Genomic DNA, 22222 nt, shown 5'->3' with positions numbered 1-22222 from the left:
AGAATGGAGTGGGGATTGGGTGGGGGGCTGAGGGGGTTGGTGGGGAAGAGCAGGCATGGAGGGGAGGGAGAGGGAGCTGGGACTGACATGGGAAGCAAGCTTGTTTCTAATCTAAATATTTAATAAAAAAAGTGTTAAAAAAAAAAGAAACTGAACAAACACTATTCTAAGGCACCACTCAAATAATAAAAAGCCTACTAATGCTTCCTCTACTGTCTGTCTCAGGAAAACATTACTACTTTGATCACTAACCCTCAGTCTGGATGTCAGCCCACACAGCCACTATTCTGCTGCCAGTCGGCAAACTTGTTGCCACTCATTTATAAATGATTTGTACATTAAACTATACTAAACAATAGCATCATTATTACAAATTGAGACTATATTAGATGGCTTCACTAAAAGAAACATTTTAAGAAACAGAAAAATGTAAGAAGGGACCATGTATGTGACATAAATGTTCCCACATGAATTGGAACTATGCAATCTCTAATCCCATAAATTAACATTCTCAGAAATTGGGACTGTTTATAAGTCCCAAGAGGCCAACCATATCCTCTCTGGGAATGGCATATATGACTCTCATGAATATGAACAGTGTATTGAGAAATAGCCACTGAGATCTTTCCTTTCCACTTCTATGTAATGTGCTACAACTTTGGGGAATTAAAAAAAAAAAAGGCTTACAGAGAGAAACTTAAAGGGTGGCTAAACAAAAAACCTTATACATTTTACCTAAATGTTTTTCTTCTCCTGCCTATTCTTTACTGTTAGAGAAGAACCCAAAATTAAGAATTACACAGGGAAAGAACAGTCTTATAACCAAATCATACGTTCAATTTAATTTAACCATAAGCAAGTACAAACTGTTCACTGCATTTAGTAATGGCAGAATGGAGAAGTAAAACAAGGGTAATGCAAAAGCTGCCAAGTTTACAGGCTATTCCCTATCATCTCCAAGTATTTATGCAGAAATACTGACTCTTGAGTGCACTAAGCCACTGCTATTTATGGCAGCAGCTAATGCATCTCTGATCTGCTTTCCCTCCATTTATATAAAGTGGAGCAGACAGGACACAAACTCTGAAGAATGTAAGTTACAGAAATCTTGAGAAATACAAAATTTGTGTCACACTTGATAAATGAAACTGCGGGAGGGGAATACATTTAGCATAAACAAGTAAAAATCTACATAGATTCAATGAAAATGTGCTGAGTAAATATTAGTATATATAGCTCATTTGCCATAGTAGGAAACATTTCTAGAACCTACAGAATGCCCCAAAAAACTAACCTAGGAGACCCAAAGTCAAGAGAACTATCACAGATCACAGCAGAGATGTGCTCTACACTGGTGTCAGTTTCCTAAACGTAGATCCTTTATCTCTAAGATTGCGCAAACTGGACTGCATATGCACGGAAGCAAGAGTCCAGACATGTGTAAAGATGTTGTTTAGAGTCACTCATTAGCAAAGCTGTTATAACTGGAAATGCACTTCTATAGCTAATATCCAAATCTATAGGAGGAATCATTTAACACTGACTATCATTTCAATAGCATTCTCATTTACCTCACCCTAAACTCTGTAACAAACTGCTAACAAACTTAGATGACAATGAAAGACACAGAAAGCACAGTCAAGGCTGTGGATATTTATACACTGTGAAGATTTATGCTGTGATTGGTGTAATAAAAGCTGAATGGCCAACAGCAAGGCAGGAGAGATAGGTGGGACTTCCAGGCAGGGAAGGAGGAAACAGGATGGTCTGTCCAGAGTAAAGGTAACAGAGCCACATAAACGAATTTGGATTAAAAGATATGGGCTAATTTAAATTATATGAACTAGTTAAAAACAAGGCTAAGCTAAGGCTAAGCTTTCATAATCAATACGTCTCTATGTCCTTATTTGTGAGCACCCCCCCCCCAAAAAAAATCCACAAAAGGTCAAAAACTGGTATAATGGCTTATGGGGATTCAAGGAATACATTTGGTCCATTTACTACAAGTGAATGGGAAGAAGAAACAGAGAACATTAAGTAAACACCAATTATGAAGTGGAAAACGCAGGTAAGAGTGGCTGAGTGGGCTACTAAAAGCATTTAAGAACTAAGAACAGGCTGAACATGAGCAGTTGGGAGTCCAGTCTGGGCTACGCAGTGAGTTCCAGGGAAGCCTGGTGTATAGTATATGATACCATCTCAAAGACAGGAATAATAATAATTATTATATATTTTTAAACAAGCCACCTTCTACCAAGCACAAGGCTTTGAGTTCAATACTAATACATACACAGACAAAGATGGAGAGATATTGGGGGCAGAGGGAGAGAGGGGTGGGGTGTGGCTGACCAGTTAACTGCAAATTATCTAAAGAAAGTTTATTAAAATGTCCCAAAGAGGCACAATAACTTAAGAAAGAGAGCTTTCCTACATCATTTACCACAAACTCGAATTTTACCCCAATTCTTACCTACTTACAATTCTTACCTGGAACTCAGCAGTTTTGGGATTACTTATGTGAACTGCCTTTGTTTCAGAGATATCCAAGCCAAGTTTATCAGCAATATCTTCTTGGGAGCACTTAAGAACATGTAAAATAGATTAGTACAGGGCTATGCCTAACTCAAAATTTAAAAGTATTCAATGCTATCATTCAATAATTTACAGTGGTTTCTTAGCAATGTACATGCCCTATATAAATCAGTTAGTTAATAATAAGTTAAGAATCTTATCTATTAAAATTTGATAATTAAAATTCATCACTTGTAATTCACCTAGCCCACAGAAGATGCAATTAACCATGAAGAGCTCTCTATGGTGATAGTCACAATATGGTTCAAGATTCCTGGAGATGGGATTTTAACCTACACCCAGGTCCTTTTTTTACTAGGCCTGAATTTATCTTTCCAGTCTAATTTCCTGATTCCTATCTGTTTTCTGAACATTATATTTTTACCTGTCTTTATGTAAAATACCGTCCTAGCACCACATTCAGCCAAACCCAAGGCTCTACTTAAGTAACTTCTCTTGTACCACTTACAAAAAAATATATCTAGCAGGATCATTAAGAGTCCCTGTGGTGGTTTGAAAGAAAATGGCACCCAATGGGAGTGGCACTATTAGGAGGTGTGGCCTTGTTGGAGGAAGCGTGTCACTGTCAGGGCAGTCTTTAAGGTCTCTTTTGCTCAAGCTTCCCTCAGTGTGACAGTCAACTTCCTGTTGCCTCTGAGTCAAGATGTAGGACTCTCAGCTCCAGCACCATGTCTGCCTGCACGACACCACGCTCTCCACCATGATAATAATGGACTAAACCTCTGAAACTGTAAGTTGCCACCTCAATTAAATGTTTTCACTTAAGAGTTGTCATGGAAACAGTGTCTCTTCCCAGCAAGATACCTAAGACATACCCCTTCCTTGGCTTCCCCAGGGATTTCTGTTTACCAGTGCAATTCTAGATAAGTCTGCACAGATTTGGAACAGACTGGAACTGGAAGAATTCACATGACTGAACTTTGCTCAATTATTTTAAATGCTACCATTTAACTTGCCCTGCACAGGACCCACGTAGCTCCTAGGAACAAATAAACTGTACCCACCTGCAGAAACTAGAGCAGCAAGCAAAAGCTAGAACAGAACTCACTACTAGATCCAAAAAAAATCTAATAAGGATCAAGATTTAGAGATGTCTCTCCAAGGCCTGACAGGAAATACTAGAAATATATATAAAATAACCAAGTGATGACAACAAATCATCACAAAAAAATAAACAATTATCCTTTGTTTAAAAAATAATTCAAGGCCGGGCGGTGGTGGTACATGCCTTTAATCCCAGCACTCGGGAGGCAGAGGCAGGCGGGTCTCTGTGAATTCGAGGCCGGGCTGGACTGACAGCCTCCAAAACAATACAGAGAAACCGTCTCGTAAAAAAAAGAAAAGAAAAAAATCAAAACCAGCAGTGGTAGTGCACACCTTTAATTCCAGCACCCAGGAGGTAGAGACAGGTGGGTCTCAATGAGTTTGAAGCCAGCCTGGTCTACAGAGTGAGTTCTAGGACAGCCAGGACTATTAACATAGAAAAACCCTGTCTCGAAAAACCAAAAACATGTAACATGAAAAGTCGATGCCATCAAATTCCTGGAATTTCCCCAGATGTTAAGGCAATGTTGCTCATTAAACTGTTCTAAAGGCATCTTCAAGTAGAAGGCCTTCAAAGCACTGAAGAGCTGCTGTTTGCCAGGCACTGCACCAGGAAGAAGCCTGGAGCGAGAAAAGGTAAACAGCCAACTCACCTGAGAAGCATTTTACCTTCACTGCATGCTAATGCTTGCCCTAGCAACTCCAGCCTGAGCTCACTCAAGGCCTCGGCTAGCACAGAATTTACCATCCCACCCAGCCTGTGAAATGCCGGTATTATATATGCGCTTGTGTGTACCACCATACCCAGCTTTGCAACACTTCCTTGAAAAAGTCTTAAAACTATCAAAACAGAGCCCACACACCTGCTACATAAAATGTCACTTTCTCCAGTGTAGAGGGGATTTTTTTTAAAACAAGACTTAGATAAACTGAGATCAATTAAAAATGCTTTTACATGATGCCACCCACTCTCAAACAGAGCTAGTTCTGGCTGTTTGAAAGAAAAAGGCTCCCCAGACACAGGTCAACATCCAAGTGCATCTGAGTGACCTTGTGCTTCATAATGGTGATGAAAAAAATCTAAAGCAGTTTTTGTTAAACTTCCCTCAAGCGACAGCAGCTAAGACCCAGGAAGGAAGATGTCCTTAAATATTAGCATTTATGTGTCTATTGTAATGTTAGGGACTATACCAAGTATAAAACCTATAATCATAACCTGGTGGTGGTAGCACACACCCCTAATCTGCAGGTGAATCTATATGAATTGGAGACCAGCCTGGTTTACAGAGGGAGTTCTAGGACAGCCACGTCTATGCAGAAAAACCCTGTCTCAAAAAACAAAACAAGAACAAACAAAACTCATAATCATTATAAGTATTACTCTTAAGGGTAAAATAGACATTTAATTCTAAGATTGAGTCAATTTATAAGGGAAAATATTACAACTAGTATGCAATGCTAATAAAAAATCATAATGTTGAATAGTGAGCTGCTTGTTAAGAAGTCAAGGACAAGCTTTTGAAAACTGATTATCATCACTCTTATGCAAACTGGATGTAACAATAGAGACCAACATGTTTAAGCTCTGTTTAGAAAATACAGAACTTTATAGACTTTTAAATTGCTTATTGGTTCATTTTATGCATACAGATATTTTGTCTTGCATGTATGTCTGTATACTACTTGAGTGCACGATGCCCACAGATGTCAGAAGAGGGCACTGGATGCCCTGGGACTGGAATTACAGGCAGTTGGGGGCCATTATGAGGGTGCTAGAGATTGAAACTGGGTCCCCTGCAAGAGTAGCCAGTGCTCTAAACCTCCAAGCCATCTCTCCAGACCCTATAAAGATTTTTAATAGGAATCTGTGTGACATCTATCTTCTCTAGACCCTCATCCTTTCCTCCCAGACAATGAACATAAATGTGTGACTGGACAGCTGAGCACACGGCTCAGTGTTACACTCTGGTGCTATAATTCAGTCACAAGCTTTGGCTCCTAACAGGCCTGGGCTGGAATCTTGAGCGCATACTTGTGGTTGCATGGGGGATGGAGGGACTGACAGAGAAGTTACTCTAACTGCTGTGGAGTACAGGAACATGCCTGAGAAGGACTGATATCATGTGCATAGAGCTATCGGTGTGAATAAGCCCTCCCTGCAGAGTAGCACCTAGCAGAAGTCAGCTTGTGTCCTCCTACAAGATACATGGACTCAGTAACAAAATCAAAAAGCATTAATAGAAGAAGGCAGTGAGAACTACTAAGTTTTAATTGCAGTTAGTTTGGGAAAGAAAAACAGAATCGTAAGTGGAAAGAGGAACCAGTGGTTACTTGTATAAAGTTGAAATCCTCCAAAATGATATTGCATTGTTTCCTAAACCACGTGTGCTTTAAAAAACACATTTCTCAATGCTAAGTTTTACATTTCATTTTGTATAAAATGGTGACTGCTCACAAATAGAAATGCATGTCTATATATGAGAGACATGGTACTCTAAGCCTAGTGTACACAAGATGAGACAGGGGTCGAGCACTAGGCACCCAAAGACCTGATGCTCATCAGGACTCTGCTGTGTGCAGTGGGTTACCTACTTTCTTTCCCGTTCACGTCTCCTCACAGGCGCAGTGCCTGCTAACAACACATGCTGCCTCAGAACAATAGCCTAAATACTCTAAACATAAGGAACTTCACCAGTTGGTAGGGGAGCACATCTTTAATCCCAACACTTGGGCGGCAGAGGCAGATGGATCTCTGTGAGTCTGAGGTCAGTCTGGTCTACAGAGCAAGTTCAAGGACAGGCTCCAAAGCTACACAGAAACCCTGTCTCAAACCACCTCCCCCCCCCCAAAAAAAAGAGCTTCAGGCTGGGGCTGGGAATCAGGAAGCTAGGAGGTTGTTAAATCAAGCTCACTGGGATATACAAGCACTGCAGTCTGGGCACCACAGACATTCACGGCAGGGAAACCATACGAACTACTTCTTTCAATGGTCAGCCTGAGGAGAGAGAGGCTGAGTTCCTTCTGATTCCTTAATAACATTCATTTCCTGATTTGGGCCTTTTATGTCAACTTTTCAACTGAAAGCAAATGTTTGTGAACATGTTCAAAGACAAAGAAATAAGTCTAATGTGGAACAGTTCCTAAGACCTTAACCAGGGCGGCATCTAGTGGGTACAGCCACAACCAAATTAAGACCAAAGATTCTAACCTAACAAATCTTTTGTGCACCTTCCACACTTACATCAAACACACAGCATGTGGTATCTGTCACTGGGGCTTTTTTCCCTAGGTCTTCATGATCTTCTATGACTATCAAAAGAAAAACTCCCCATTTTTCTTTACTAAAAAGTGTATTATCTGAAGGAACCAAGTTTCAACAGTCTAGAGGTTATAGATTCACCCAAAGAATCACAGAATATACAATTCAGGGAGGCCAAGGAAACTTCAGTAGGACAGAGTGAGTTGAAAACGTACCAGGGCAAAAGTAAGAGCTTCAGTGAAGCCAGCAGCAGCCATGTCAAGTCTGAGGAGCTCCGTGAGCTTGTTGAGAGGAAACTGAGGGAAAAGCAACACAGTACGACGTCTCAAAGCTGCTTTGTTGTTTTAGACAGTTCATGCAGAGCATACCACTAACAGAAACAAACTCCTCCCTCACCAGCACACTGTAATACCCACACCACAGCCATCCAACAGCCTCCCACCACACCTCTCCCACACAGCGTCTGCCTGCAGGCCCAAGCTGAGAAAATGAATCTTCCACTTAAAGAGATTCAACAAGAGCTCCACGCCTGAAACCTGTCTCTCTTCAAAGAACTAGTCATCATAGGTTCTCAACTCACTCTAATCACCTGAGCATCTGTTTCGTATCCTTCCCATAGCAAATGCCTCTCGCAGCAAAGCACATCCAAATGCTGCTTAATTCCCAGGTTCTGTTTGTCTCGAAGCCTTCCTGGCATTCAACAATCAGGTGCTAACAAGAGAAGTGTTTATTTAAGGGTGCAATCTCACTTGATTAGCTATGGTGTATGTTTTCGGCAGAGTCATCTGAATGTTGTTATATCCATAGGCAATAGCTGCATCCTCCACGATATCACAGGCATGGATAACGTCTGCTCTGGTGGGAGGAATTTCAACCTCAATCTGATTGCCATCGCCTATGACTTCTGACTTCAGACACATTCTGGTCAGGAGCTTGGCAAGGTTTGCAGGAGATTCCCTAAAAAGAGAATGCACAAACCATAAGCTTCCCTAGAGTAGGTAAAACACACTTACATTCTGCTTTAAGACAATGTCTACCTGAAATAGTAACCACTCTTTGAGTTCTGTTAGGTGTCAAATATCCTGGCTTACTATCAAGCACTCTTTCAAGAAAAATAACTCACTGTACACTTTATGCCTGAATTCTCTTCTCTCCCACCTTAAACAAATTTCACAGCATACCTGATTCCAACTTTCTTGTTAATTAAATCAGCTCTCACCATCTCCTTTCTGTAAGCCAGCTCCTGAGAGAGAAAGTTTGAAAATGTCAATTGTTCTTCATCAGATGTAGTTTTCTAATCTTTCTCATTCAATCAGTTGTTGCAGCTTTATTACCCAGCCAAGAGACTGTTAGCGCCACACACTGAAATAAACCCATGGGGTTTTTTGGTTTGGGAGACAGGGTTTCTCTGTGTAACAGCCAGGGTGGACCTGGAATGCAGAGATCCACCTGCCTCTGTCTCTGTGCTAGGATTAAAGGCATGGGCCACCACTGCCCAGCCTAAACCTGAGGTTTTAATATTACAGAACCAATTTGTTACACTTGACTCATATGAATATTTTCTGTCCTAAATTATTTGTTTACTGCTTGGAAATAATATAGTCCAAACTTTTTCTTTTACAAGGCCATCCCCAGCCCTACAGTACAACACTACCGTATGTATCACTTCTAAGATGCTTACAAATGTTTGGTCTTATGCAACCAAAGTATATGACCAAGGGACAACAATCCAACTGTCACAATGAACCACTCATAGTGAGACTTAGGGAATACAATTCTCAGGTCAGCCAAATGGCTCCATGGATAAAGGAGCTTGCTGCCATGTCAGATGACCTGAGTTCAACCCCCAGGACCCACATGATAGGAGAGAAGTTTGTCCTGCAAGCTGTCCTATGATTTCCACTTGGGTGCTGTGGTTCACACTCCCTAAACAAACACAATCTGTTTGTTTGTTTGTTTCCTGGTCCTGGGAGTCTTGTGCTTGCTAAGCAAGCACTCTACCACTGGACTAAATCCCCAATACCCATAATTAATTAAAAAAAAAAAGAATAAATTTCGCTGTTACCATTTCCCAAGTAGAAAAGTATTATGTTCCCAGACCTGCCTATCAATCTGCTCCAGGAGACAATAAAGTGGATGGGAATATGTCATAAACTGGTACTCACTCTCCTTCAAATGGCACACAACCTTACTACTGTGGGGGAAAGCACACATGCATAAAACTCAGGCTCTCCACCACCTTTGCAAACAGCTTAGGAACACTTACCCCAAATTACTTTCGATGCGCACACAGGCATGCATGAAAGAATGAAGAGACAGAGAGAAACTAGCTCCAAAGCTCACACTGTTAATTACTGACCTCCAAAACCTTACTCCTCCTTAAAAAAGCAGCACGGCTAATGAAAGACAACAAACAGGCTTCCCAGTGTTTTGAGGAAATCCTGACTTTCATATACAGAAGGAGTACTCCCCCTTGGGGCGACCTGCTGTGCAGACAACCTCAGCACTGTTCTAGGAAACATTTGAGAGAAAACCTTCACGAATGCCCAGCACTCCTTTTCAGAAAGCCACAATTTTAAATTTACAAAAGTGCTCTATTATATATGAATGCTTTTATAAGACTATCTACACCAGGAAAAAGCAAACAAAACCTTACAGCATATTTTTCCTTTTCTTTACAAAAGATATATATATATAGTTTTACTAATACCTGATAATTACTCATATATATATATACACACACACACACACACACACACACACACACACACACACACACACACACACATATATATATAAAAGAGTCATAGCCAGGCCTGGCGTCACAAGCTTGGTTTTACGAGACAGGGTTTCTCTGTATTGTTTTGGAGGCTGTCGTTCCAGACCGGCCTCAAACTCACAGAGATCCGACTGCCTCTGCCTCCCGAGTGCTGGGATTAAAGGTGTTCGCCACCACCGCCCAGCAATGTCACATGCTCTTTATTCCCAGTACTTGGGGAGGCAGGTGGATCGCTGAGCTCCAGGCCAGCCTAGTCTACAAAGTGAGCTCCAGGACAGCCAAGGCTACACAGAGAAACCCTATCTCAAAAAACAGGACCCAAGTTCAATCCCCAGCATCTACATGATGGCTCACAACCAAATGTAAGTCCAGTTCCAAGAGATGTGATGTCCTCTTCTGGCCCCTACAAGCACTGAATGCACCTGGTGCAGACACACATGCAGGCAGAGTACCCATACACCTAAAATACTTATGTTGTTCTTTCTTAAAGAAAGCTCTCAGATTAGACATTTAAAACATCATTATGAACTTGTGCACACCTGGGTCATAGCACTAAGGGGTGAAGTAGCACAGGCTAATTTTTAGGTCTCAGAAAAACAAACAAAAAGAGCAACCACAAATTCTCCCTTTGTCCATATGTATGGCCTTGGAAAGAAGCACTGAAGATTTTCTCACAGCATAGATGGTACCTATTTCTCCACTTCACAAACCCCTCAAACTCATCCACAGGACTGGATATCCTGCTGGGACAGCACTGGACTTGCTCTGTTATAATGAGTAGCCCTGAAACGTCACCGTTAAAAAAAAACTCTAAGCCCCTTTCTGTCCCTTATCTTAGCAACACTGCAATGGTTGCTGCTGCTCCCCAAGTTCTGCCCTAACACCCATGAGGCCATGTCCCAGTGAAGCCCAGGCTTCCTTTTTTTTTTCCTTTTTCTTTCTTGTTTTGTTTGTTTGTTAATAAAAGTTAAGCAACAATCACCATTAAAATGAAAATCAAGTGCAAGTATAGTTTAGTAGTATAGTCCTTGCCTCACATTTGTGGTACCCTGGGTTGCATGCCAACATTATAAAAAGCCCAAACACAAACTACAAAATCTCTACTCCAAAGGTGGATACTGTAATTTCAGCTATATGGTACATACCCGCTTTCTCTATTAAACTAGAATAAAATAGGATGCTGGGCAGTAGGGTGGCTCAGTGGACAAAGGTGCTTGCTGTACAAGCTTGGATACAGAGAATGACTCCCCGATATTTTCCTCTGATCTCCACAGACATCATGCGCGCACGCACGCATGCACACACACACACACACACACACGCACACTAATAATACCAAAAATTTTTTAAAGAATACCATATTAGACACTAATGTTTTTAAGAAGGGTAATGTTTTTATCTTAGCACACTTTAACATACTTATAAAACTATTTTACTGGCTGGGAGGAAGTAGAGACAGACACTTCCCACCAAGTCTAATGACTTAAGTTCCATCCCTGGTACCCACATGGTGGAAAGAGAGAATCAAGTTCTATAAATTGTGGGGCACACACACGCACACACAAATAAATGTAATTCAGGGGATGGAGAAATGGTTCAGGTATTAAAAGCACTGAGTACTCCTTGACAGGACCCAGGTTCTGTTCCCAGCACTCACATGGCAGCTCACAACCATCTGTAACTCCAGTTCCAGGGATCATACACCCTCCTCTGACCTCCTTAAGCAACAGGTCCATAGCACACCTGGTGCACAGACATACATACAGGTAAAACACTTGCATACATAAAACATTTAAAATTTTTCATTAAAAATTTTTTATGTTCTGATTCAATTCATAAATAACAGAAAAGAGAAAGAAAGAGGAAGGGAGGGATGGAGAGAGGGTAGGAAGGAGGGAAGAAGGGAAAGAGGGAGGGAGGGAGGGAGGGAGGGAAAACACAAAGAAAGAGAAACTCACAAAGGCTGATCAGAGCATGGTTTCACTGAACCAAAATCACAACTATATGATTGTGAAAATGTTCCATTTCAAAATGACCTCCTTACAGTGGATGTGGTGGCATATTCCAGTGCTTGGGGAGGGAGACATGAAGATCATGAACTCAAGAATACCTTTAGTTACATAGTGAATTCCATGCCAACCTCAACTACAAAGCAAGATCCTGTCTTAAAAGCAACCAAAAATAAAGAATAATACCAATTTCTACCAAGACCCTGTGTTTAACAATTACTATGCTTACTTCTAATCCAGTCTGAACACATTCAGGGTTACTATAGAGAAGCCTTCAGCAATTACAGACTCCAATGTGAACACACTAACTTGATTTGCAGAACTGAGTAATCATAAAGGGATGAGACTATAAATCATCCAAATAAACTAGTCAATAGAGGACAGATCAGAAAATTATGTTACTAATACACCGTGATGGCAGCTACAGTCAGGAGCCTGCACTTAAATCCTTGCCACAACACATACTAACAGACACCCATTAAACATTCCAGGCTTCACAGTCTCCCTACAGAGAGACAGCACACTGCTCACCCTCACTGAGAAATGATTCCCTGAGAAATGGTGCAAGGTATGCTGCAAGGCTGGGTGGGTGGACAGATGGACTAAACACAGAGACACAAACACTCAACCATCACTATGGGAAATACAGCTAGGACTACTATTATCATCGTATTTTAAGAACTTACTGGAAAGGTATTTGATTTTCCATTAGGAGAAACTACCTCAGCTGCTTCAACTCTAAAATTAAAGAAAAAAGGTCATAAATAAAATGCTTAAGGAAATGAGCTATAAATTCTTAAAATATACATGATTAATAACTGTTTTATAAGTCTAGCCTCAATGCATTCGATCACTCACATCCTAACATCATCATTTTGACCAATCTTCCTGTATACAATATTATTCTACCACTCCAGGTCCCAAAGCTCTCACCCCAACCCCCTTAGACAGTGGCCACCAGAAAAGTTTATTTCCCAGCGTATAGGGCATGCATCCTACATGGACTCCAACAATACTACCGTATTTCCCAAACTTTTCCAGGATATTATGTTGCAAGACAGAAGCTAACGTATAAATTCCTTGAAATGCAAATCATAAAAATAAGAAAACTTTATAACTTCAGTCATTTTTATTCTTATACATGTACTATGCATTATAACTGAGTCTAGAATAAGCTGATGCTAATACACAGTAAGGACATGTAGCTTTGTCATATCCTTCTACACCTCTGCTTAGCTATTCCTCCATCTTTACATCTTCAGGCCTACTGGTCATTAAATGCCACTTAAATTACATTGCCTCCACGAGGCCTTGCCAGTGGCCTTACAAGTACCAGAATATCAGCAAAAGATTAACACTTCCCACTTTGCATATTGTTTAGAGCTATGTTATCTCCCCAGTGTGTTCTAGCTACATAAAGCACATCTAAATCCATGCACTGGCAGACCTTACCTGTATTCCCCAAAGCTTATATCCAAGCTAAACATATAAGAGTAGAGCATATATTCCATTAAGGGTTTATTCTTTTCAGTTTGTTTATTTTATGTGTATGAGTGTATATATGTGCACTACATTGTTATAAATAGTACAGGGAGGCCTTAGAGTCTTAGTTTCAGAGCACTCGCCAACGATGGTGCTGAGTTAACTTACGTAAACTGATTTTCACAGTATTCACTGAACATGGTGACAATAATGTCAAGCACGATTTTTGCCTGCAAAAGAAAAAATACAAATATTATGGTAACTTATAAGGTATATTCTCACTCACTTCAGATGTAATGAATATTTATTATAATTTAGTCTTCAAACACCTAAAAATGAACCCTTACATACACACTCTAAGAAAGGAAGTAGAATAAAAACGTAGGAGCGGGCTCGTTCTTATCTTCAGGTGTTCTCTATTTATGCAGCTCTCTGAGAGTTACAATCCATGACTGAAACAAATCGTTTCGTTCCCCCACCCCAACCCTGGATTATGAGGTTTCAGGAGAGACAAATGGCTAGTTACTGGAGTAAATGTTATCAATTTCGTAAGTCTCTGAAGCCAGACTGCAGAAATCCTGGCTCAACCACTTACTAACAATGTGACTTTAGATGATCTATTTTATTCTCTCTGCACCTCAATTCTCTCTTTGGTTAAGGAGAGATAATAAAAACTCCTACCTTTGGCAACTATAAATGAACAAACAAATGCAAAGCACATGGAGTATCTCTAACATGTATGTAGTAATAAGGGCCATATAAGTTCTTAGGGTAAAACAATCCTTATTGGGGGGAGGCGAGTCTCTTAAGGGTCTCGTTTGCACATGCCAACCTCCTATTGCTATAGGATCTCTCTATTTGGTTATCTGCACACCCTCCCTTTATTTTTGGTTGTGAGCCTAGCCTTTAACGGCTGAGCTATCCCTCCAGCCCACACACCCTCCCTTTATACATGGCTTTACTTACCATGTATAAAGAGGTCATATGTCACAGAACAAAGCTTTCCTAGCAATCCAATCCAACATTTGTAGTAACTGAAAGTGAGTGGACAACTAGGAAGCTGCACAATGTAGATACCGTCAGGAATGTAAGCTATGAAGTAACTAAAGACAAAGGTTCTTTTTACCCAGTTCTTCTGCTTTGGCTTTTTTGTTTTTGTTGGTTTTTTTGATACAATGTTTCCAGTAGCCCAGGCTAGCTTTGAACTTATATAGCCGAAGAGGACCCTGAATTCCTGACCTTCCTGGGCCTTTCAAGGGCTGGGATTCTGGGCACACCACTCCCATTCCCAGAACAGCTAGCTCTTTTTTTTTGAAGAAAAACTTTGCAAGTACACAGAAGCACAGACTACTCACTCAAATTAAGCTGACGAGGAAACACGACTGCAGTCTCTACAGTCACATGTCTATCTAGTTAACATTGAATGCTCAGTAAGCATTTGTAAATTAATGGAAGTACCATAAACAAGCTGAATATTATCCACATCATATTAATTTTCTAGATTTCGACAACATGTTCCCACCTCTTATAACATTTTAAACTTTAAAATCAGTCTTGGCCCAGAAGCAAAATGTATCTTGTCTGGCATATAAGAGTTAAAAAAATTTTTATTTACCTTAGTGAAATCAGTTCCTGTGCATTCAATAAATATATTCCTAGTATTCACTGTTATTTTTGAATGATTCCCTATGAACAATAATCAACAAACATTTCAGAGTCATGGCATAATACAAACCTTAACTTAAAAATAATCACATTTTAAACTTAGAAAATAATCTAAATACCCTAGGATATACAACTTTTTTCCTTTGATTTTTATAGATAAGGGTATCATTACTCCAGCTTAACCTAGAATTCCCTATATAGCCCAAGCCACAGTGATTCTTGCGCCTCAGTTTCCCAAGTACTGGTGGTATAGATATGGGCCACTATGCATGGCTACGGGGTATGGAACATTTTCCTTATACAAGTATTTATTTAGTGTGCATGCCATGGTACATATGTGAAGGTCAGAGGACAACTTGCAAGAGTTGTCCCCCTTCCACCATGTAGGTTCCAGGAATCAAACCCAGCTCAGCAGGTGTGGAGTCAAGTGTCTTTACCCTCCACTGAGCCATGCCTCCAGACCTGGGATATGAGACTTTTAAGCTACCAAAGCAAGTTGGAAAATACTGATGCTCTTCGCCATCTTATGACATAACTGCAAACAATCCCAGCACTCAGGAAGGAAAGGTGGGTGGACTTCTGTGAGTTCAAGGCAAGCCTGGTCTAGACACCAGTTTCAGGGCATCCAGGGCTATGTGGAAAAACCGCCTCAAAGCATAAAACAAACAACAAAAAGATAACTAAGGTTTAGAAAGATTATACCACCTGATCATTATCACAAACTATGAAACACTAAGGTTAAGGTTAGTTTGAATCTAGTTAACTTGGAGGTCCACATTCTTGACCATCAAAACAACAGTCATGCACAGTCTCAACATTTTCCTCTCATCCTGTGTCAGCTAAACCTCCTTCTGATCTCCCCAAAGACACACATCTGTGGCTTAGGCATCATTAAGTAAACACATTTAAACTGCTTCATAAACTTCCTTCACAAGAGAATTAAGAGTACAACATCTAAATAACAGTTTTAGTTTGTAAAACTACAAATCAGAGCTTGAGTTCAACAAAGAGACTTGCCATTAATACCAAAACATCTAAATAAAAGCAAACAAACAAACAGAAATGTATCTCTTTCTCTTTTTTTACCCAAAGGGCCAGTGCACTTGCCACTTAAGCCTGGCAGCCTAAGTTCAATCCTGGAGCCCACCCACATGGTGAAGGGGGAACTGACTCTTGAAAGCTGTCCTCTGGCCACCACACATGCCATGGTATGCATGCTCCCACACCAGACCATGCACATACACTAGCCAGACACTAAAAATACCTAAACTATCAATCACCCTCAAAGAATGAGACAGAACCCATGGATTAGTATCAGAATATGCTTTAACATGCATAAACATTTTTACAGATACAAATTAAATGCACACCCTATATCATTCTCAATAATACAGATTTTTACATAAAAATCAGCAATTAAACTAAAGGTTTTGAAACATACATAAAACAAACTTTTAAGATAAAATCTACGGGAATGGAGAGATGGCTCAGTGGCTTAGAGCACTTGTTGCTCTTGCAAAGAATCTGGGTTCAGTTCCCAGCACCCGCATGGTAATTCATAACTTTCTGTAACTCCTGCTCCAGAGGATTCAATGCTCTCTCCTGGCCTCACCAGGCACACATGTGGTCAGAGTCACCATGCAGGCAAAACATTCATACACATAAAAAATATTTTTATATTTTTAAATAATAAGATCCACAAAAGACCTGAGATTCAGCCACCCTATTATATAAAAAGAGGAAACTGCAAAGATCCATTCTCTTCATGAAGTTCCTTACCATTTATTATAGGAGGCAGTGAGAGGACCACACCATTGCTGTCATAGATAACTGGATACAGGGGCTTATTCTCAATGATATGTAAATAATGCTTAAGGTGGCTGTCAGTCTGAAAAGAATTCAAGCAAAATTATTTATTTCTACTTTAACAAGCTGACATTAACCTAATCTTTAAAAAGTCAGAAAAACACCAAAAATGTCCTAAACGACAGACAGCTATAAACTAATAAACTTTTCCAGTATAAATGGGCATCTTAATGTTTGCATACAGTCTCTCCTATCAGTGTGAGATGAGAAACTGGTCACTTTCCCAGAGTGAAAGTAGATTTGTACTGGCACTGCCAAATCATCAAAAACAAAATGCAGCCATCACAAAATTAAAAAAGACAAATTAAATCACCGGTAAGTTAGGAGAAACGATCTATTTCTTCTTGTTATTTTCAATGTTTAAGTGATAGCTGAATCCATTCTCACTGTTGAGGTCCTAAGATGCTAATAACAGAGGTAGATATTTTGCAATGGCATTCCTCACATATACAAAATAGCTAAATTTCTAGTTAAACATGCAAGAATTAGCCCATATAAAATTATTTACCCTTAGATTATACTGTGTCAGAATACATTCTGGTTTATGAGTAGAATAGGATTCCCAAACATTTCTGAAATGCTCTGAACAAATCTCTGTCATTCTGTGTTCTATTATTTATAGGAAACATTGGCGATTATAAAATCAAATATCAATCAACTCTGAAAAACACTGAGATGTTCCATATCATTGAGTATCAAATACTCATCCAGGATTTCAGCCTTTAAGTAAAAATAAGCAAGCATATCAAGCTCATTAGTATGTAATTTGTTCTTAGCTTTAATAAATGAATACATGTATGACATAAACTGTATCTAAACTAAATTCACTTATTTAAAATGAGTCATTAAAATATGGAATAATTAATATTCATAAACATTTAAATAAATCATAAGTTTTATTTAATAAATATTATTGCTGAATATTCAAGTGGATGTTGCAATAAATTATTTGAATAAACAAATGAATACAAATGGGGTTATTTAAAATAAGTTTCTTTATGACTTATTATCAGCAAATACTTGATTTCCACACCTGTGTGCTACACCTGTATGACTGCAGTCACGTGAGAAGAGGTCATCGAGCAGGAAAGCTCAAAAAGCCCTGGTGCAGAGCCCTTTCTAAGTCAGGTGGACCCATTTCTTTGGGACAGAGCCCAGGCACTCCTGTTTCCTAAAAAGAATTCACTATCTTTTCCTAACTCAAGACTTGACACGCACACACACACTAAAACAGAAGACTTTTTTACCTTGTATATATTCATTAGTTCGCAAGCTGTATACTCCTTGGTCTTATTCAGAGGCTTGAATTTGATATCTGAAGGACGTTTTGCAGTGAAAGTAAATGGGCCTGATAAAGTGTCCAAGTCATGAGTGCCAATAGCAACCAATGCTCTTTTTCTAAACATTAAAAGAGAAAAAGGAGGAGGAAAAGTGAAATGAGAGCGAGACATCTTAATATTCTTAAGATAAAAGACCATGTGATGGGGAAGTCCTGTGTATATGTCAATAAAGCACTGTTGGCCATTAAGGAAGCAAGATAGGTGGGACTAGGAGTCAAGGAGGATTCTGGGAAAGAGAGGCAGAGTCAGTCATGATGTAGCCGCTATAAGAATAAGAGATCCAGACCCTTTTCTCCGGTAAGAGAAATACTTGGATTAACAATTATGAGGTAAATATTTAAGTCAGAGATAGCCAGTAAGAAACCAAGCAAACAGCCAACAGCTTCATAATTAATACAATGTCTTGTGTGTTATTTGGGGGACTGTAACTGTGGCAGGGCCCAGGCGGATGGCGGGGAAGGCTGCACTCTACAACCATGTTTTAAAATTTTATTTTAAACATTTCCTTAAAACTGCCCATGGCTGCTACATAACATCTTTATTGCAATATAGCAAATTCTCACAATCATTGAATAGTGAGAACAAAGTATTGGTTAAACATTAATAGCAGAAATAAATGCTTTCCCAAGTATTGTGTTCTTATGGTATCTTAAAATTGCTTCAGTATGGATGGGCACACATATTTAGAGACGCATTTATAAATGACATAAAATGTACAATATTAGATAAGCTGGGGATGTAGCTCTTTGGCAGAGCTCTTGCCTTACATGCACAAAGCCCTGGGCTAAAGTCCCAGTACTGAATAAAAAAACCAAACAAGCGGATGAAAAACAGTGTAAGTGAATAAAAACTGTAATAGCTATGGCTGCACTGGGCAGAATTATTACCAAGCAGAAAGGATCTGTTATTCAATGAGTTAGTAATAGAACTACCATACAACGAAATACATGGGCCCCTGAGTTTAGATAAATGAACAACTGTCAAATTCATGGATAACAATGATCCATGAAAATCAAGGGATGGGGGCACAAAGGATAAAAAAAGCTCAAGGAAACTACAAATATGTTCTGTGAAAGACTAACAAACTAATAAGCTTCTACACTGACAAAAGTAGACAAAGAGATAATGGGAATTAAGGAGGCAGCACTGCAACAGACAGTACAACTACCAAAGGCTAAGAGAGCATTAGGAACAACTTCATGGCAATCTGTGATAACCAGGATGTCAACTTCCGAAACTCTCTGAAGACATTCCTTAGGAGTCACGGGCAGCAACTGCCTCTAGATGCCTGCGGGTTAGCATGCACTCTAACATATTCTACTTTGCTGCAGGCAGGTCGTTTCCATCGTATTGCTGTTGCCCACTGCACTCTTACAATGTACAATAAACAACTTTTTTCTTCAAAATAAATTCAGTTTATTATTTTGCTTAGTAATGGCATATATCAGCAAGCTAAAACAGATTTTTTTAATATAGAAAGACTAAGAATATTATTTAGAATCCTAGGAACATGTTTTTACTATCTGAGCAAAAAAGAAAATATATAAGCACTAGCTACCAAGTTTGATTTGTAGTTTTAAGCATTTTTCAACATTGAAAATACCCAGAGTTCTCCTTCTAGACTGTCACTGGCCTGTCCCATATATACCACATATATATCCCTCCAGTCAGTGTAGTTTCATGAGCTTCAATTATTAATTCGCTTTTCTATCTTTTCTCAGTTTTCTATTTTAAAGAACATGTAATGTAACTGTCAGTATTATCTTTGGATCAACATAACTTGTTTTGAAATCAACACAAAAGAGCTAAAGCTAGAGTTTCTCACCATTAATAAACACAAATAGCTAAAGCTAGAGTTTCTCACCATTAATAAATATGCAATTTTCTTTTTTGTCGTTTATTTAGACAGGGTCTACATACACAGTCCTGGCTAGCTTGGAAGTAGGCTGGCCTTGAGTATACAATGAACTTCCTGCCTCTGTCTCCTAAGTGTTAGAATTACAAATGTGTACCGCCAGCCGGGCATTGGTACATATTCTTCAGAGGAAATTAAGATGTATTTTATTTTGAGAATTTTTAATGGCTTGTCTTCAGATAATTGGAAATGTGCTACAGTTTGGTACTTTCTAAGAACATTTAAAACATGAACTAGAGCTGGGCGGTGGTGGCACACACCTTTGATCCCAGCACTAGGAAGGCAGAGGCAGGTGATCTCTGTGAGTTCGCGGCCAACCTGGTCTACAGAGCAAGTTCCAGGACAGCCTCCAAAACAATACAGAGAAGCCCTGTCTCGAACAAACAAAAACAAAAACAAAAAACAAATGTGTACCACCATACCTGGCCATGAATTCATTACATCTGCCCCCTTTGTTAAACAGGGTCTCACTCTGTTGCTGGCCCCGAATTCAATCTTTAGATTGTACTGGCCTCTAACTCACAGCAATCTGTCTGCCAAGGAAATGACTTCAAGAGTCCCATTCTTACCTTCCCTGACTCTTAGGATGCGGGAATAGAAGGTTAAGAACACTGCACTAGAGAAAACAACACGGGAAGTGACGTGTCACAAAGCTCAGCAAGGCTCAGGCTGGGCATCTGCCTAACACGACTGAGGCCCTGCGGTTAGCACACAGAACAACCAAAAGAGATAAATAAACTATGGCCACTGAAGTTCAGGTTGCTTCTATTTAATTTCTTTTCAGTGTTGTGATCAAGCCTAGGCCCACACTACATGATAGGTCTACGTTTATCCCTGCTCAAGTTTTATATGTCAAAATCTAATTATACTTATTAAGAAAGTAGACCAAACAAAGAAACTTTTCCATTTTCTAAATGCCAGACTATCCTTCAAATTACCATGGTTTATTCTTGACAATGCAATTAATAGGGATCTAAACAAGGTTGGGGGCACATAGCTCAATGGTAGAGTATTTGCATGCATGCACAAGGATCTTGGTTTGACCCCAGCATACATAAACAAACAAACCATACTTACAAACATAATTTTTAATGATTTCAACAGAAAGAAAATAAGCAAGAAAACTTCTAGGAATAAAAATTCTCTACATACCACACATAAACCATTCTTAAGATTTTTTGTTTGTATTTATGTTTTATACGTATATCTGTATATGCACACACATGTGCAGGTCTCAAGAAGCCCTGAGGCTGTCACATGACCTGGTGCTGCATCATGTGGGTGCTGGGAACCAAAAGCAAGGGCAGCAAGTACTCTTACCATTGCACCATCTCTCCAACCACACACACACCAGTTTTAAACAGTAACAAACATCTATCTGGTACAGCAAAGTAAAAGTCTTCCATGACCAGAGTTTAGAAATGTCTTGAAAAGCAATGTGCAGAACGCTGTGTGGTGGTTTGAAAGAGAATGGCTCCAACAGGCTCATGTTTGAATGCCTGGTCCTCAGGCAGTGGAGTACTTGAGAAAGAGTAGGATGTGTGGCTTTGTTGGAGGAACTGTATCTCTGGGGGTGAATTGGAACTTTCAAAAGCTTGTGCCGTGCTCAGTGTCTCTCTCTACCTGCTGCCTGCAGATCAGGATGTAAAGCTCTCAGCATGGTGCCTGCCTGTCTTCCTGCCACTATGCTCCTGCCATGATGGCCACAGACTAACCCTCCAAAACTGTAAGCAACGCGCCCCCAACTGAACGCTTCCTCTCATTATAAGTTGTCTTGGACATGGTGTCCCTTTTCAGTAATAGGACAGTAACTAAGACAGGTAGGTACATGAGACAAGCAGATAGGAAGCAGAAGGGATAGAAAGGAAACCAGAGGGGGAAACAGGATGAAGCCCCATGAACCTGCAAATATTCTGGTGTAGTTTCTCTTGAAGTTCAATGAAGCTGTCGTATCGATCTTTCGTGAACTTGATATTCCGGAGAACTGCTGCTACAGCAAAAGGGCGTACTTTAGCTGTCTGGAAGTCAGAACACCATCAAGACAGTTAGTACTATAGCTTTTCTTTGTCAAAACATCCTGATAGGGTCACAAATTTTGATTCAAACAGGCATATAAGTCAATCAACAAGGAGTTAAGTGGTAAGCAGGAGATACAGGTATTACACAAGCAGGATGTACATTTCAGTACAATTTCTGAATACTACATAAGTAAAGAACAATTAATCTTAAATAATTTGTTCATAGGCCTTACTTTACCATATTTTGCCTTTA

General features: G+C 39.7%; 1 protein-coding gene across 3 annotated transcripts in view; it reads right to left on the bottom strand.

Annotated features, from left to right (window-relative positions):
- The window catches only part of Farsb (phenylalanyl-tRNA synthetase subunit beta), a 62888-nt gene that overhangs the window by 28203 nt on the left and 12463 nt on the right, over positions 1 to 22222 (bottom strand). For all 3 annotated transcript variants that reach the window (XM_040753240.1, XM_040753242.1, XM_040753241.1), the window contains exons 5-14: positions 21854 to 21969; positions 17944 to 18094; positions 16610 to 16718; positions 14781 to 14851; positions 13334 to 13395; positions 12370 to 12421; positions 8077 to 8138; positions 7645 to 7852; positions 7111 to 7191; positions 2488 to 2580 (exon numbers count right to left, since the gene is read on the bottom strand). In XM_040753240.1, coding sequence (XP_040609174.1) covers positions 2488 to 2580; positions 7111 to 7191; positions 7645 to 7852; positions 8077 to 8138; positions 12370 to 12421; positions 13334 to 13395; positions 14781 to 14851; positions 16610 to 16718; positions 17944 to 18094; positions 21854 to 21969 — 1005 coding nt within the window. The remainder of the gene's footprint in view (positions 1 to 2487; positions 2581 to 7110; positions 7192 to 7644; positions 7853 to 8076; positions 8139 to 12369; positions 12422 to 13333; positions 13396 to 14780; positions 14852 to 16609; positions 16719 to 17943; positions 18095 to 21853; positions 21970 to 22222) is intronic.

This window comes from Mesocricetus auratus, unplaced genomic scaffold (assembly GCF_017639785.1).
Source record: "Mesocricetus auratus isolate SY011 unplaced genomic scaffold, BCM_Maur_2.0 Super-Scaffold_100010, whole genome shotgun sequence".
Lineage (NCBI taxonomy): Eukaryota > Metazoa > Chordata > Mammalia > Rodentia > Cricetidae > Mesocricetus > Mesocricetus auratus.
The sequence above is the reverse complement of the archived record's forward strand: the minus strand, read 5'-3'. Positions and strand labels throughout refer to the sequence as shown.